The sequence below is a fragment of the Sorghum bicolor genome, chromosome 2 (assembly GCF_000003195.3).
Source record: "Sorghum bicolor cultivar BTx623 chromosome 2, Sorghum_bicolor_NCBIv3, whole genome shotgun sequence".
NCBI classification, from domain to species: domain Eukaryota; kingdom Viridiplantae; phylum Streptophyta; class Magnoliopsida; order Poales; family Poaceae; genus Sorghum; species Sorghum bicolor.
Genome location: NC_012871.2, coordinates 61,081,139 through 61,098,828, shown reverse-complemented (window position 1 = coordinate 61,098,828; position 17,690 = coordinate 61,081,139). Strand labels below are relative to the sequence as shown.

Sequence of the window (17,690 nt, the reverse complement as noted above, 5' to 3'; positions counted from 1 at the left end):
ATGAATAAGAAAAACAACTACACAAAAAGTGGCATCTTCACCTTAGGCAGAGCAATCTGTTTTTTTTTTGTCCAAAACCTTTTCTTCAGTAGATGTCTGTTCAAATTCTCAAACACCTATAGAAGGTTACAACCATTAGTTCTCTCAAGTACACAAGATTTGTTGCATAAGGGTACTCACAATGCAGACTTTATCATAGAGTCTAAAGTTATTTATTACCTCGAACAATGTGGACTTGGAGTCTAAATAAGACTTGGAGTCTTATTTTTTCTACCTCTTTCTTCAATAAATATGCTGCCACATCAGCAAAATACAATAAATAATATGTAATTAAGTATCTTAGACTCTGTGATAGAGTCTTGTATTGTGAGTGTCCTAACTTGGCAACAGTTAAGATCAATGATCAATGGGAGGTTGTCCACTTCAACCTTATCAAGGACACGAAGGAGACGTCACTCAGGGGAAACCAAGTGGCTCAGTAATGGCATGTTAAAACAGAAAAATAAACCAGGAATTCTAACACGTCTAAGCAAGAATAGTACACGGTGATGCCTGCACATCGGTATCATTTATATAAAATAATAGTGGGAAAAAGGGCAAATAGCACCAAACGTTGATTGATCTTTTATTTTGTGAACGTGTCTGTGACATGTGTTTCAAGACGAATGTTTTGACTGATCTTATCAAGAATTTTTGAGATAGAACTAAAAATAAATAGACAGTAAAATATACCAGAAGACATTAAAAAAACAGCTCCTACACAGAAGACATAGATGGTGGCATCATCTTATCTTATATGGTAAGAATTATGCGTAAAGACTATGCTGCCTTTTTTGTTTGTACGTTTATACTTTCTGAATATAGTCACAAGAACCATCTAAAAGCATATGATAGGCATGACAAATTCCACCAGCAGCAATAAAAACCTATCACTTGTGAGTACAACTAAAAATCCCTTGTCTCTGTACCTTGTCGTCACGCATCTAATTCAGCACCCTCATACCCTGCGCACCAGCAGAATGCCAACAAAATGCACTGGGTTGTGCTCGTCCCACACAAGATAGTGCCCTGCACCAAATTAGAACAGCCATGTAAAGACTATAGATTAGTGAGAAAAAAATCTGAAAGGCCATGGTCATGTATTGCGTTCTTCATCAGAATCTCTAGGTGTGATATATTCTCCCAAACCTGTTGTGGCGGCAAGCCGTAGTCCACCTGCCCGTCCTTAGTAGAACAGCTTGCGCCCTGCATTGCCTAGAACAATTTAATCTTCTGCGATCTATATTCTGGAGGACATAATCTTTCTTGTTTACAGGCACGGAGAAGATAAGGTGATTGAAAAAGGTAAAGCAGCGGACTACTACCAAACGAGAATGTTTGGCAGGTTTTGTATTAGATTACGGTCAGAGAAGTATGGTAGCAGTAATATGTTTTTTTTTCACGAACCACCCGCATGTCATGGATGTTGGTGAGGCATCCCAAATCTGGCACAAGCACACGGTCGTCCTTCTTCAAGGCGCCGGCAAAGTAAGAGTGGCTCCGAGCACCAAATAGAAAAACAAGTGACGAGGACGCTGCCGCCACGACATTCACCAAACACTCGCCGCCCCCACCTAGAAAGCCAGAAGAGAACCGAGAGAGTGTGTGTTTCTAATTGGTTCCCCCTTTGTTGAAGCCAAAGATGGCATGGACGAGAACGATGGGCGGCGAGGAGGCACCGAGGAGAACTGGTGCAGCGCCTCTGTGCTCGTCGTGCTCCCCCGCCGTGGCGATGTCGTCGAGCACTCCCTCGGCCGAGCCCGTACGGCCAAGGAAGTTGAGAGGGATGGGTGGATTGAACTAATGTGCGCACGGAGGGATGGGCGAGGACAGTGGGGGATACGATGGAGGAGGCTTTGATCCGCCGCGAGGCCGAGATCACTGCCTGGTCGCCGATCCTGGCCGCCGGCCGCCGCGGCCGTTGAAGCCCTAAAGTGGGATGGGCGTTGTTCTGGGCGTTCAATTTTTTTTCTTCACTGATGATGGGCTTCGCAGCGTCGGGTAGGCGTCAAGCGGCGTGGGAGGCGTGGGGTGAGAAACCGAGTGAGAAGCCTGGCTTCACACATCCAATTCTGATCATTAGATTTGTTTTGTGTGTTTTATTAGCCCTTGATTTTAATAATGTAGGATTTCTGTGTGCAATTTTCTGGGTACATAATGGCTGAAGACTCTCAGCGGGGAACGATTTAGTGAGTGGACCAAGTATAATTTAAGAATTCCATTATAGTAGAGATACTAGTTGAGTGCCCGTACATTGCTACGGGTAGAACATATATAAAATCTTATGGCATCACAAATAATCAATACAAAAGCACATAATTCAAACTGATAAGGTGTTTTAAGATCAATCCTCCAATTCATTACCAAGAGCTCTACAGTCATCGCTACAAAGAGGGACAACCACAAGGTCTCACTGCCAAGAAGCCATTTGAAAATAATAAAATTTTGTCAGGTCATCGTGGATGGGTGACTCAGCTGGAGAAGTATGGCAACCTTGCGAAGGGGCCGAGAGCTTCAGCTTCATGATCAACATCGGCCTAACCAAGTGGCAGCGGCCAAGTTGAAGAGGGGGGGGGGTAGCAGGACCACTATAGCCAAGACGGCAAGGTCAGAGACATCAGCCCTTACAGAACCTCATCAGGTTCACCTCCAGCTCCTTTGACCTCACAGCCCAACAAGCTTCTCAGCCTCGACCCTGCTATCAGAGCTGAGCACTACAACATGTGGTCTTGTGGTCTCTGGATCACCACCAAAAGCTGGCAATCTGGCTTAGCTCAATGTCTACAACCCTACATCATGCATGTACTTTTGTGTCAGTCTCCTTCAATTCATATCCACTGCAAATACTTGTTTAGTTTCAGTCAGAGATTCCTTTTGTGCCATTTTGACTAATACAGTAGTTGAATGCCATAACTGTATTTGACATGAAGGGGATTCTGCAGCATGGTTTGCCCTTAAACTCAAATAAGAAGATTGTACCATTTCTTACTCACTTACATTAGAACCCATTGATATTGATGTCATCATATGTTTACACTTTACACTAACAACATCATGATTAGATGGGCTACTTTTTAGAATAAAAGTTGTTGTACATATGCATGATGATATTAAGATACAATGCATGTTAAATGCATGCAATGAACAATGCAGTCATGCTCAAATGGGTTACTTTGAGAAGCAAAACTGCTCTCTATGTGTGCATGATGATCTTAAGATAGAAGGTACTAAATGTTAAACACAAAGCAATTAACACAGAAGAAATTGATCTCTATCATTCCCTCTTCTCAGCATTAATAATGTGCCATGTGCGATCATCAATTTATCGGTGATCTGTTCCAAGAGGGGAAGCCTTCATCGTTGGGTCGATTCTCTTCGTGAGACCTCATCCTTTTAAAATTCAATAAATAATAAAATATTTGGTGCACTCTGGATCATTTCTGAAAGTGCCTTTAGTTTCCCAAGTTATGCAATGATCAGCAAAATTGTATCATGCCATCCCAAAATAATATGGAGAAGATACATGCAAAGAAGAGATCAAACATATTTATTACCTAGAAGGCCTCTGATTATCAGGTACTTTCCACTAGTTGCTTGAACATCACCAAACAAGACCCTCTCTAATTGGTAAGGGCCAATCTTGTGCTTTGAGCTCGGTCAATCACCTTATCAGTCTTGTGATCAAACAAAGGTAGTAAATTAGTACTTTGAGCCAGAGTGCCAGACATAGAGTTTTGTATGATTGCCATCCTATCCCTTTTTCACTCTTGATTTTAGAATTCATGAAAATGGCATAATGATGCTTCAGTGGGAAGGATAATTAGCTTTTACAAATTCCCACATTAGATCAAGCACAATTCAATGATATTCTAGTTCACAGAAGAGACTATCAGCATCAACCAAAGATGAACATTGAACGTAATAAACTAATTTCTCCAGGGCCCCACTAAGCAATCTAATTATACCCAAACCACCAGGCAACCACAAATAAATAAGCAAACTGTAAACCAGCACAACATTGTCCATCTCAATTGTTGTAATGCTATCATGAATGGAAGCCATCTCCCTGAGCAAAGGCACCTTTGGCGACATGCCGCCGGTGGCCTGATCAAAATTCTACATTCCAGTGTTCACAGAGGCACACACAAAACATACAGCAACAATGGCATGTATAGTTGAAGAGTTTCTGATAGGAAGCGAACCTTGTACTTGGTGATGTCATCACGCATAGAGCTAAGAAGATCGACACTTGTGAAGATTGACACTACAATTACAAGCGACACGATTGAATTAGCGCTAATGCAATAACATATATATCAAGACAACAGATATATTCAGCTCGGTACAAATCCTAACCAAAGTTCATGCTTAACACGAATTCACAAGCTCCGAATCCTCACCAAAGTGAGGAGTTGACCTTAATCCATTGTGCTTATATTTACAAACAAACTACAAGACCTGTGCTTGTTGTTCTAATCGGGCAGAGGAAATGAATGCTGATAAGATAAATGCTCTTTGGGAGCGACACCAAGAAATCATGCCTTTATCTGAGTGATAAATTGACACCAAAGGATAACCAGTACTTGCAACTGAACAAAGAGGATACAGGCTAGCTGATTCACTTGATGTAAATATTGGTATCGTCGTGCTTGCCTGAACTGATAGTGATAAAATTTATCCCTAACAGAGTGGTATTGTGAAGGGCATAATCAATTGATGCATGGTTGGATCTGTAGCCTCCAACTTTCACATAAAAAACTCAACCTCATAAGTATTGTCTTAGGATCTGCAGTCTCTAATTTTCTACAATATAATTGACTTTTTTAATCATGATATAAAACAAAAGGAACATTATAAGGTCATACAAATATGATGCCACATAGCAAGTAGACCATCAATACATCTCAGTGGTAAAAGATTTCTGATTTTAGAGTCAGAGTCGCATTGCCAAATTAAAAATTGGGCAATAGTTCAATAGCCAAAATGCTCATACGTCAAATAAGGAATAGCAGTCTACGTGTTAGACGGTGAGCAAGGCTAAGGAGATCTTTCAGCTCGTGGAGTGCCTGTGAAATTTTGAATGTTTCAACGCAACGGATCCATTGTGTAGCCCACAAAATGTTTCAATGCTACGACACTGGTGGGACATCACGAACTCGCCTGAGCTATTTTAGTTGTCAAAGAAGCAACGACCACGGTCCTCGGCAAACAACAGGATGGCAGCGGTTCTAGATCCGAAGCAATAAAACACGAGAGAGAAAAGGTACGGTGGTTTTGGGAAACCTCCTCACCTCCGTGCGGGTTCAGCTGCTCAGTATGCGGTTAGGGAAGGGTGTCCTCACCTCCATGCTCGCTCGGCTACTCAGTCTGTGACCAATGAAGGGTTGCGGATGGCGGGATCACCTTGTTCGGCTCCTGGTTGACTGGTTGGAGGCCGTTGGGCGTCAGCCTCGTATGAGGCAATGATACCATTCACCGACGACGCGCCAAGGTTGCCGACGGCCGAGGCCGGACGGGCAGTGGGTGGCCACATACGGCGTCAACGGAGGCGCGCAGCGCTAGAGCCGCAATGCCGAGCAATTTCTGGGATGCTCGGATAGGGGCGTGTGTGGCCTCCCATAGGCCGCAGCAGCTGCACATGGATCAGATTGGGCGATGAAACCGTCGACCTCGGGGCCTCCAAGCAGGTCCCCCGTCGAGCGCAAAGAGGCTCTCAGCGGTGGAGGGGAAGCTGAAGAGCCAGCAGGGGAGCGAAGGAACAGGCGAAGGATCATGGCCTCGTCATGGGGCTGGGGGCGTGATGAGGAGCGTCGATTTTGACAAGGCCACGCACGAAGAGAGCAGACGTGGAGCAAGGGGATATGCCACGGGGCGGGGCAACGCAATTAGCACGGGGTGGAGCGATTAGCGGGGCAATGACGATGACCTCTGGATCTTTTTAGTTGTAGAGATATTATTTGACAAAAATCTAGATGGGTATTCAAGCTGAGGATTTCTTAGAGTTCTAGCCACACATGTTTCCATGGTCAGCCGTCGATAGAGGAATTTTGTGTTTTGCTGCGAGTTATATCTATGACAATTATGTTTATTTATGTTAAATGTTTAGAGTTAACATTGTAATAATCAAAGTTTTGAATAAAGTTTTTTTGTTATATCTCTCTCGATCGTTTCTCTGTTGTTCACCAATAAGAATATATAAGATCATGTGTGTAAACTACTCGGGGTGCACATATAGTATTAGGTTCTTTGCCCAGACATTGCTGCACCAAAAGATCTTAATGACAAATAATATGCAAAAACGTGATTGGCCTAACGATCTAATTTGCAAGGTGTGCACGTCTTATACGAAAACGTCCACACATCACTGCAAGGTTTGTCCTTATACTAAAAAAAGCGGTGTGGCGAATAATTCTCCCGTGGTTTTATTTAAGGCACTTGCAAAACTTGGACGGTTGGACCTATATATCCGGCTCTATCTACAAATGTTGGAGGAAAGGAGACACATGGTACATAAAAAAAATCATAGTGATTTTGATAGTCTAGTTAATTTTGTTTAGATAAGGACAATCTAGTTAATGGTCTATTACTGGTGGAATGAACAAATGGAAAGAACGGAATCGGATGGTATTTCAGAACGCTTCCTATGACGCTGCGTTCTTGATCAAGGTAGACATTCAACGCTTCAAGATGGTTCGCTCACATTGCATGAAGGATTATAAAAACACTTGGGAAGGTGTACCTCACGAGGTCAAGGTCATGGTGACCGACGATTTAGCTGGGTCTCTGATGAGTAATAAAAGTACCAAAAGGCGGTTCTTACCTTTGTTGGACGGTTGTCCAGGAGCTGTGACCATTGTCAATTGATTGCGAGTCTCCTCCCACGCAGCAGCTGAAATTGTAATTAAGGGAAGAGGGGAAAAGTTAAGGGGATTAAGGAAAACATGGCAGCAGTCCTTTTACACGCTCGATCAGTCCCAAGTTTTTTGTTTCTTCCATCTGTCTCACATTTTTCACAAAGAAATTGGAAGCCAAGAATTAGACAAATTCCAACAAATGAATCTCTCTGAAGAACTGAACACCGCTGCCTAAACAATTTCAAGAGCTAGAGAATAACAGTTTTCTCAGTCTGCACGAACCCGCTAAATCATGATGACAACACCCACTGTTCCTCTAGAATTACAAAGTGAGATCAAGACTCACGTTCTCTCTGTTCTCTGCAGCAGCAGCAGCACCTGCCCGGCGGCGTTCATGCTGCGACGAGGTGGATGACGAGGAGGAAGAACGCGAGCCTCCGTGTCCTGCTGCTACGTTCCCTTTCCTTGCTCCTGCCATTGCGTCCTCGCCACGTCCTCCGCCCAAGGACAGCGGCGCCGGCCGCTCCTGGCGCACCAGTGGCGCCGCGGCGGCCACGGTAACGGCCGGGACCCGCCAGAGAGCGGCAGCCGGCACGGGGCTGCCGTTGATGGGCTGCGACAGGGAGCCGGCGGCCCCGCCGTAGTATCTGGGCACCACCACCGGCGGCGGAGCGGCAGCCTGCGTGGGATGGTGGCTGGACCACGAGGGGTAGTGCGGCGGCGGTCCCGGCGGGGGCTCGTACCGCGCCATGCCGAAGCGGTGGTGGTAGCTAGCAGTGAAGGCGGGGTACGCGTGGGGATGGTAGCCTGCAGGGTAGTGCGCGTGATGCATGGCCATCGCGCTCTGGTACTGCGCGCGCTTCGCGTGCTGCCGCTCCCGCTTGTGCGCGTTCTGGTGCCCGCCCAGCGCCTGCGACGTCGGGAAGTTCCGGCAGCAGTAGTGGCACTCGAACTTGCGCCCTGCGCCGCCGCTGCCGCTGCCGTCGCCTGCACCTGCACCGGCACCCGACACCACCACCTGGCCGCCCGCTGCGGTGGCGCTGCTGGCCGCGGTAGCATCACTGGTTGCGGAGGAGGACGTGACGGCGTCGGGTGGAACCTCGAAGCCGAACAGCCGGATCGACGAGGGACTGGACGAGGACGCCGGCGGCTGCGGGGGCTTGGGGCGGACGAAGGGGAGCTGCGAGAAGGACTCGATGGCCGTGTCCGACGGGCTGGTACCCCCGACGTGCTGCCCGCCTTGCTCGCTCATTGCCCAAGAGCTAGCGCGAGATGCGCGCTTAGGGTAAGGGATGTGTAGCTAGGGAAGCAACAAGGAAGACCTACAGCTAGCCAAGCCTACGGCTCCAGCTCTCTCAGGAGTTTTCTCTCGCCTTGGCCGGCTGCCCCTGCTGCTGTTGCGTTTATGGTGGTATGTTGGCATGGAGCGAGGAGAGCCGAGCTGCTGCTGCTCTGATGTATTGGGTGCCGGTACGTGTTCCCTGCTAAAAATGGGTTAAATTCGGTGGGTAGGAACGGGACCAGTTTAGGGTAAGGGGTTGAGGGGTTCACAGGGGAAGTGATCAATTCGATGCTTGTTCAGATTTGTTGACTCATTGCTTCCGTGGGCATTCCTTTTAAAGTATAAATGAATGAAATTCTAGATCTTGGTAATTTCACTCTCTGCAGTTACCTCAATCTGCAACAACTCATATTCCAAAAGGATGCTAGCTAGCTACCGGCCGGCCTTGTGAGAGTCGCTATGGCACACCACCCTACTCTTTTCACCCTCCCTTCTCCACACCTTCATATAGCTCACCCTTTGTTGGATACAACTAGCTAGGTTCTAGCCTTCTAGGACGACATCTTTGTTTTCCTTCATCTACTCAGCTCATTTTCATCACTGCTTGTGATGTTTCTTAATGACTAGTGAGAACATCAAAACCTCAAACAAGCCATTATCATCACTACCCATCACCTAACTACCTAAGCAACCATCACTCCCCCCACCTTTAATCTCAAAGCCAGAGTAACTTGAAGCCTTTATCTAAACAATGTCATGACTAAAAAAAAGTCTCAGGAGTTGAAGTACAAATCTTGACGGACAACTTATTGCAACTTAAGTTGGAAAGTGGACCAATTATCTTATAGCAACTTAATGACTCATGTACTTCCTGTTGTCCGTCATCGTGATTTTTATCCTTTGTCTTTCATCAAAATTTATGCATACTTCGTCTTAAAAAGTTTGTAAGGCCAGTCTCAATGGAGGTTTCATAGAAGTTTCATGCACATTAAATATGTTGATGTAGCACTATATTGATGAAGAGAGAGATGATGAGAGTTTCATGGGGACGAAACTATTCTGCACTGTTTCCAAAATACAAGTGTTTTATAAACTGGGCCGTGAAACTCTCATTGAGACTGGCATAAGTCAAAATTTTATTATTTGACCAAAAATATGATTCTACACAGATTGAGTTGTGATGCAATAAAACAAAAGATGTTTATATTATTTACATATGAATCAAAGTACAAGATAACACAGAAAGAAGTATTGTGAGGGAAGAACATGGTGGTTGGCTCTAGAGCATAGGGGGGTAGCTCAAGGTACACGAGAGGGTGGGGGGAGATAGCTAACTTGGTAAGCGTGGATATATGGTGGTAGAGGTGTTCATTGTTTAAGCAAATGAACGGTGGTGCTCGATTGCTAGAGAATGATGATAGCGGCATGTTTCTTTCCAGATATAAGATGAGCCTGATCATGTCCTCACCTATGGCGTCTGTAATTGACGCATGATGGTAGAGTCTTAGAACACAGTACGCGAAGAACGAGATCGCCAGGAAGAGATCAGGAAGGATTCCACGATTCATGAGAGGAGTTGCCAGATGTGTGCAACAAAGAGGCAAGATCCGGCCTCTTTTCTTTTTTTTTTTTGTTTGGGGGGGGGGGGGGGGGGGGGGATGGGATATAAAGAGTACCTGGACAGGTCCTGTCCTCCGCTGATCCTAATAGCACATCCAAGTTATGTAGCCTATCATGCCGGATTTGTCACGGAAGCTTGGATGGAGTTGTGTTAATCTCTTAGTGGTCATTGTTGTCCTTATAACTTTGTGTGCTAATTCAGAACTCGGTGCTCCTTTTTTTTGTTACAAAGATAATTTCAAGGGGTGGCTTGAAAAAAACATGGGTCTTATGATATAATTAAGTGTGCTATTATAAGGGCACTCACAATGCAGACTTTATAGAGTCTACAGTTATTTATTACCTCGAGCAATATGGACTTAGAGTCTAAATAAGACTTGGAGTCTTATTTTTTCTACATCTTTATTCAATAAATATGCTGCCACATCAGCAAAATATCATAAATAATATGTAATTAATTGTCTTGGACTCTGTGATAGACTCTTGCATTGTGAGTGCCCTAAGAAATTTTAAATATTGTATTTTTTTTAGTTTACAAAATAAATATTTTTATAGATATGAAATAAATCTATAGATATCGAACAAAAATATTCTATAAAAAACAACGGACTGGATAATAATAAAAATAAAAAAAGGAACTACAATGCAGAACTAACTAAAACAAAATAGCGTATTTTCTTCTCATCCTCATTGCCTTTCTATCCTTCTAAAATCCAACTCGTTTCATACAGTTTTTAGTCCGACTAGTTTTAACACACATTTGTTTCATCTTTATGTTGCTTCATCTTTTTTTTAAAAAAAAAACATCGTTATATTTTTCTTGCAAATCACAATATAGATGCAGAACACTTACTCCTATCATTTATGCACTCTCTATTTGCTTAAGAAAATGCATATTAAATGCTAGCGGGAATTAAATGCAAATTTCATTGTTACGTAATAAATTAATAAGATTTTAATCCTGATCTAATTTTTATATAACTAAATGCTAGTGGGAATAAGATTATCACAACCAGTTTTGTATGTAAATTGCCTGTGGAAATAAGATTATCATATACAGATTGTTATATCAACTATTATTATGAGAATGGTTTAAATAGAGACCACAACATAAGATCGCTAAAAAAAATAATTCAAGAAACCCACGACCGAAAGGATTGGAACGGGATGGAAATGAACGAAAAGCACATATTCCCATTGAAATAGAGACACGCTTCAAATTCCATTCCTCTGGTCCTTTTTTGTCGTAACAGGTGAATGGCCCCAGGAAGCATCGATCTCTGGGAAATTTGTAGAAGCTCTGAATTCGCGTATTGATCCCAGAGTCGGAGTTGATTCATTGTTTGCATTTTTTTTTTTTAGCAAAACAAAGAAGCGGAGAAATAAACGCTCCCGGGCTGCCTGCCGCCTGTCTGTGATTCCAAAAGAGGCATGGTTCACACGAAGAATTTGACGGTCGATCGATCCGCGGCCGGGCTGCATGCGCGCGCGCGCATTGGCCGCTGGCGGGGCGACGGGCGGCCGGGGACAGGCGCGGGACGACGCCGACGTGCGCCCGGTCCCGGTCCAACCAAAGCGGGTGCACGACACCGTCAGGTGTCCGAGTCGCGTCGCTGTCCGCGAGGCCGACTCGTGCGCGCCCTCGCCGTCGCCCAGGATACCCCCCGATCCGGGGCGACGTGGACGGCACGGCATCATCGCCGGCAGGTCGCTCGCGCGCGGCATTTCACTGTCAGTAACTCGGTGTAACCAGCTTCAGGGGTCTGTGGACACCGCACGCAGCTATAAATTAAATGACTATTACCGAGACGAGAGATGGCGTCGATGTGGACTCGCGTACGCCACATCGGAAGCACCCCACAAACTTTGATCAACTGATGGGATGGTTTCTGGCTGTTTTTTCAGGGTTCGATCGCCGGTGAGCGTTGGGTGGACCGGACCGGACCGGTGGCGACACGCCCACACGGGCGGCGGTGAGTCAGTGGAACGCCTGCGAATGCCCATCAACGGCTTTATTTGAATGATGAGAGCTGTGCGTGTCTGGAGTTTGGATCCGCGCCGTGACAATGATGCACGGATGCAGGAGCCATCGGAGCAGCCGCTAGGTACAAGTAGTAGTACTACATTTCAACGTTCCTACAGGACATGCTGCGTTTTCAGCGAAGTGAAACTTTGGTCGGTTACTGGTTGTGGTTGGCTGCTGCGACATTCATCACGAACGAATGTTACCACGAAAACGAAGTGAACCAAAGACGACATGTGACGTTAAAACCAGGTAGCTAGAGTAACTTTTTTAGGCACATGCCGGATATTTACTTGTGGCAGTTTGTGGGAAGTAAAGCAGACCTGTAGTCCTGTGGAGTTTCTCGTTTTGCCACAGTTGGTTATGACTGAACATCGTGTACTTGTCTGGTTGTTTAAGCGCCGTAGTGACGTGGAACTGACCTGAAACACTGTGTTTGCACCCTATACTAATCGTACTTCAGATTCAGTGACACTGTTTGCCCAAGCACGTACTATTGTGCTACATAAAAATCCTTGCAAAATTACGACCTCCTCCTAGCTTGGCTTCTGATTTTGTCAGGCTTATTTTACTATATTTGGATCCGTCCCATGAACACGTCAATCATGCACGCACGCCGCCGTTCCATGTTTCACACTGTTCACCGCCGGATTTTCCTTCCGTCCGATCCGGGCCCTAGCTAGCAAGCAAATGGGCATGGCGCACAACACCGGTGGCGAGGCCAATCACACTTGGAACATGCATCCATGTACTGTTGCTATCCGAGGAACCAACCGACGGATCCAATGGGATCCAGGGAGCAAGCCGGCCGTGCGGTACAAAATTAAGTGAGGTAGGTGAATCCGTTCGAGGATTCACATGACCGTCGCTGCCGCCATAACTGTCCTTCTCCTTTGTAGTTGTATAGATGGATGCCAATGCCAATGCCATGGTCCCGGCGGCCGGCCGGCCGGCCTGTGGCCCGTCAGCGACACCGGCGTGGCGCATTCAACCGCTCGCCGCCCCTCAAGTACCCTGAACGAGGATCTGCGCTCCGATTGGCACGAATGTTGCAGGGGATGCATCCAGTGCCCCCGCTGCCCGTGCGTCGCAGAACTGGATCGGAAAAGCGCATGCAGCATGTGCTCGCCCTTAATGTTAGTTTCTCCATCGGAACCTCGTCCCCATAGCTGTCTACTTAGCATCGGATAACAGTCTTTTCCTTCCTCGGTTTGAATTTAGAAGCAGGTAGCAATGTTGCCAGGAAAGTCGATGAACACCAATAACTGCTCAGTCGCATCCGTTTGCCAAAAAGTTTCAGTACTGAGCCTGACCGGGACAGGTACGTAGTAGAGTAGAGTAGTCGACAGGCGCAACTGTGATGAAGACTCGTATCGTTTGCCCGCAGAGGCGCAGACGGCAACCATTTGCACTTTTGCAGCGAGCGAGAGAGAGGCCGGCCACGGGCTACGGCCAGAGGTGATCCCCGCTTGGCTTCAAAGCGATGGCGCCCCAGCACCTGTCCACAACAAGCTCACGCTCGATCTGCTTCGCCCGCCCGGCGCCCAGCCGCCCAGCCCCAGCCAGCCCCACGGCGCATGCGGGTCGCCGACGCGGACAGCGACGCCCCAGGGCGCCTGTCTGTCCGGTGTCTGCGGTCTGCCCCGCCCTGCCTCGCTTCTCAGTTCACGGTGCCTGCGCATCGCGACTGCAACCTCTGTCATCGGCAACGGTCCCGGCCGGACGTAGGAATACGCCGCAGCGACGAAGAAAAAGTCTTCGTCGATCTTCCGACCTTTACTAACTTGTTGCATTTTCATCTGAACGAAAGCGCCGAATCGGACGTACTGCGTAGCGTAGAAATCGCTGCACGGCCGAGGTACACTGGTACAGGCCGGCCGTGTGCACAGTTGAATAATTCTGGCTGTTTGCAAGTCTGAGGATAAACGTTTTGCCGTTTATACGGTGGCACGGCACGGCACGGGACGGCATGCGGGACCAGGGTTTCCTGGACACCGTTCGCTAGGGACGGTGTGGCAGGCGTCTCGTTGCGTGGCGCTGTCCCCGCTTCTCCCCGGCTTCCATCGCCACGGCCATTCATTCATCCCCGTTGGTGGCTGTCACGGCAGTTGCCCCAAGAACACACGACCTTTTCTGTCCGGTCTCTCTCTCTCTCTCGGGTCCATAGGCGGGCGCAACGACATCATTGAATTCAAGGGAGGGATCCCATGCATCTCTCGCTGAAGCTGATCGATCCGTCCATGGATGGACCTGTCTGTCGTGGCCACTGGTTCGTCCGATCGTAGTCGGATATTACCGCGACGCGATAGATAGATGGAACAGAGACGACGCAGTGGTGGATGGATGGCACGATCCGTCCACCCGATTGGTTGGCCAGTGCAGAAGCACGTCGCGGTCTGTCTGTGTCTCTGGACTTGCCGGTCCGGCAGCTGGCCGACGTCGATCGTGGGGCGAAGAAGAAGAGGCCGCGCGCGCGGGGCGGGCTGGAGTACAAACAAGGGGGGTTTCGTTGGTTGGCCGTTTGCATGCATGCGATGCGATGCGCCCGCGTCGGTCCGGCCGCATCCGCGCGTGTCTCCTCGGCGCCAAACTGGGACGCGGGGCGAAGACGTGGCGCGGCCGGGAACTCGACAACTAGCTCTGTCTGTCGTGCATGTGACAGAGGCACGTACGCCGGCCGGTTTGCACTGTAGCTTGACATGGATCGTGCTGCATGCGGCATTCCTAGTAGCTGCTGGTAGCTGCAGCTTGCTGATCTATCTGATGGCGAAACCGAACGAAGCAGAGGAGGAGGCTAGCCGCTACCGCTAGGTACATGGGGGGCTCTGACGAGACGAGCGAGTATAACAGCCGTACGTTGGACGGCACGACCTTCGTCAGTACCCGGGGTTGCCACTCGATCTGCAGCACATCATAAAAATCTCTCCAGATTTAGTCAGGCCACCACGTCCTCGTCTCTACTTATTTCTAGGCACTGACTTCTCGCGCTACGCCTCTGTTTCAGTTTCATTTCGAGGCAGATGACAGCAGCAGCAGGAGGAGGAGGACCACCTCATCAAGACATCAACAGCGAGCTATATACTACTCGTAGCTAGTTGCATCGATCATCTGAAAGGTCAACATGCATGAATGCATATATGCATGCATGCAGGACCGGGGATCGATATATATGGCCGTGCATGGTTCTCAAGTCTGAGCACTGAAATACCGGTCCAGATCACAGGGCCCTGGAGTGTGGGGAATGGAGGGTGATCTGCGTGGTCGACTCGTCGTCCCCGTCCGGCGCGCGCGGGCCTGCGGCGGCATCATGCATGCATGCGTGTCCCTGGCCGCAATTACGTTGTCGCACCTCTGCTTGCTGAACCGGCATGACGCGTTGGTTACTTCAAGCCCACACAAGAAGCATGCGGGCATGCGGCAGAAGCCGCCCTCTGAAAGGCTTGGCGTAATAGTAGCTCAGAGTCAGGGATCAGATCATCAGTCGATGATGTACTACGTACTGCCCGCCTGCCACTGCCTGCTGGCTGCAGCCATTGCAAGGAGGGCCAGGGGCACGGTTTTCTCGGGGCTCCGCCGGGATGGCATGGCGGGACCATGCGTGCGTGCACTGTGCACACCACCGTCGTCGTCGGCCTACGCGCGGGCACAATGGCACTGCCGCTGACGAGCATGCTATGCAAGAAGTGGGCGCGGGGACGCGTTGGGCTGCGTGTGCGTGTGCGTGTTCGTGTTCGTGTTCGCGCCAGCAGCCACCAGGACGAGCAGAGCAGGTGCAGTGCATGCATCACCGTCTCGGACTGATGACTCGCTCCGTCCGTCGCCCGGTATGGTAACAGTGCAGCTAGCCATATAGGGCCCCTTTGGATTGCAGTATAGGTATAGGATAGGAAAAGGAAAAACAAAGGAATAGAGATGGCATACTCCTCTGATCCTATGGGATTTGAAACAAAGGAAAATGCCTTTGGCAAGAGCTTAGGTGAAACACAGGAATTGTGTACATCAATTGGAATTTGAACAGCTAGCCTTTGGCAGTTACGTTTGCTTAACATCCGAACACTCCAGCCTGTGGGACCATGTCTTCGGTCATTCTTATCCACACGCTCTTGCCGACGCCCAGGCCAGCAACCGTCAATCCTCATCCGTTTCTTGTCAAAGTCTACCTCTCTGTTTTTAGTCTGCTCTGCTTTCTCGCCGCCGGCGCTGTGGCAGAGAACGCTCTCCCTCCATCGCGAGCGCTCACGTTGGCCGCGGAACTTCTTCCTGTGGCCAGCATTGGGGCAGGCCGACTCGATACCTGGCGAGATGGGGAGGGCGTCGTGCTGTCCCGTGCAGCGGTGATGCCGTGGCCGTCGCGCGAGCCGGCGATGGGCTGGCCGTTTAGCGCTGGCTCGATGTGAAGATGAATAAGCATGAGCGAGGCGTGGCCGTCACGCGAGCCGGCGATGGGGCGGCGGCTGTTTGTCGTTGGCGCGAGCGCGAAGATGAACGAGGACTAGTGAGTCGCGCGCAAGTCTGATTTCGCGCTAGGAAAAGTTCCAAGAGGTCCGACTTCATGTTTATTTTCCTATGGAATCAGGTCATAGGAATGCAATCCTCAGGAATGATTCCTTTACTTTTCTGTGAACCAAAGGCTTGGATAGGAAAAAATCCTTAGGAAAGCCAATCCTCCAAAATTCCTATGCCAATCCTACAATCATAGCCTCGTCCGCGCCATGCATGGGATGCGGGGGATGGCGCGAGCTACGTGTCGCGCCCGCTGCGTGGCGCCAGGCAGGCGCCGGCGCACCGCACGGGTTGTCGTCTTGTCGTACGAAATCAGGGCCGCTTATCGCGTTGACCCTCTTTCTTCCCTGCGTCACGGATTGGAGTGGGGGAGCCGGGAGAGTTCCCCTTTTTTTAAGGAAAAAAGAGTCGGGAACTGACCGAGCTGACGCATTAACGGCCCAGTTATTGCGGTTGCCCATGTCAATAGTTAGGTCGTAGTCCATGGAGATCCTCTTTGGGCCTATTTTAGTTCATTATGACTTCACTTCAATATTGGGCCAGGAATTGGGCCATGCTAATTCCCAAAAGTAACGAGTGATGGCATGGCTTGGTGTTCCATGGTCCCTTCGTTGAATCGCTTCAGCGCTCCTCTCCCCTACGCTCTCTCTGTGGTGGCAAACCCTCGCCATAGTTGTTGTTTTATCTTTGACGATGAATTTTGTTTTTATGTATTTTTTGAATTGCTTAGTGCAAGAACAATATTTGCTTCTCAAATTGAAGTTTTCATCTTAAACCGTATGAACTTGTTTTTTTGCTACAACGTTGCAGTGTGCCTATGCGTTCCTCCATGCTAACTAGACTAGATTTTGAATGACCTAAAAGGGAGATAAAATGAAAATAGTGGTACTGGGGGAAAACCTTCATTTTTGATACATTAGGGATCCTTATAAGTTGTAGTGACACCCAGTGAATTTTCTCATTTTTTTTCATGTGCTGAGTTGATCCTTATAAAAGATGTCTAAGGGGGACAAATGCTTAGTTTTCATGTTAGAGCATCTCTAAGAATTTTCAAAACTCACTCCTAATTTTGTTTCTTTGGCAAGACTAAAAAACAGTCTCCAACAACTCTTTATCTCAACTCACAATCTTGCTGCACTTGGGAAAGTTGATCTAATCACATGGAAATATAAACACACGTATCAATCGACCAATCTGAATGTGTGGAAGGATGTTGACAAGAATAAAGAGTAAAGACATGGTTTCTAATATAAATACACAAAAGAAAAAGAAATAGTAAAAGTGATTGGGATGATTCGTAAATAGTTCGGGATTCTTGATGCATATAGTTGCTTTCTATCTTTAGAAGCAAGTTTTCAAACAGTTGGAG

The 17,690-nt window shown here is 47.9% G+C and overlaps 1 protein-coding gene across 2 annotated transcripts; it reads right to left on the bottom strand.

Moving 5' to 3' along the window:
- Nucleotides 984–8,632, bottom strand: LOC8062759 (zinc finger protein 8). Of its 2 annotated transcripts, XM_021452914.1 has the most exons (5): nucleotides 7,240–8,632; nucleotides 6,860–6,928; nucleotides 4,242–4,303; nucleotides 3,594–3,713; nucleotides 984–1,068 (listed from the first exon to the last, which is right to left on the bottom strand). In XM_021452914.1, the coding sequence occupies exons 1-2, from the start codon at nucleotides 8,143–8,145 to the stop codon at nucleotides 6,896–6,898; spliced, it is 939 nt and encodes a 312-aa protein (XP_021308589.1). In that variant the 5' UTR covers nucleotides 8,146–8,632; the 3' UTR covers nucleotides 984–1,068; nucleotides 3,594–3,713; nucleotides 4,242–4,303; nucleotides 6,860–6,895. The 2 variants fall into 2 exon arrangements, with proteins under 2 accessions (XP_021308589.1, XP_021308590.1); XM_021452915.1 differs by lacking the exon at nucleotides 984–1,068 and having other exon boundaries at nucleotides 3,013–3,713.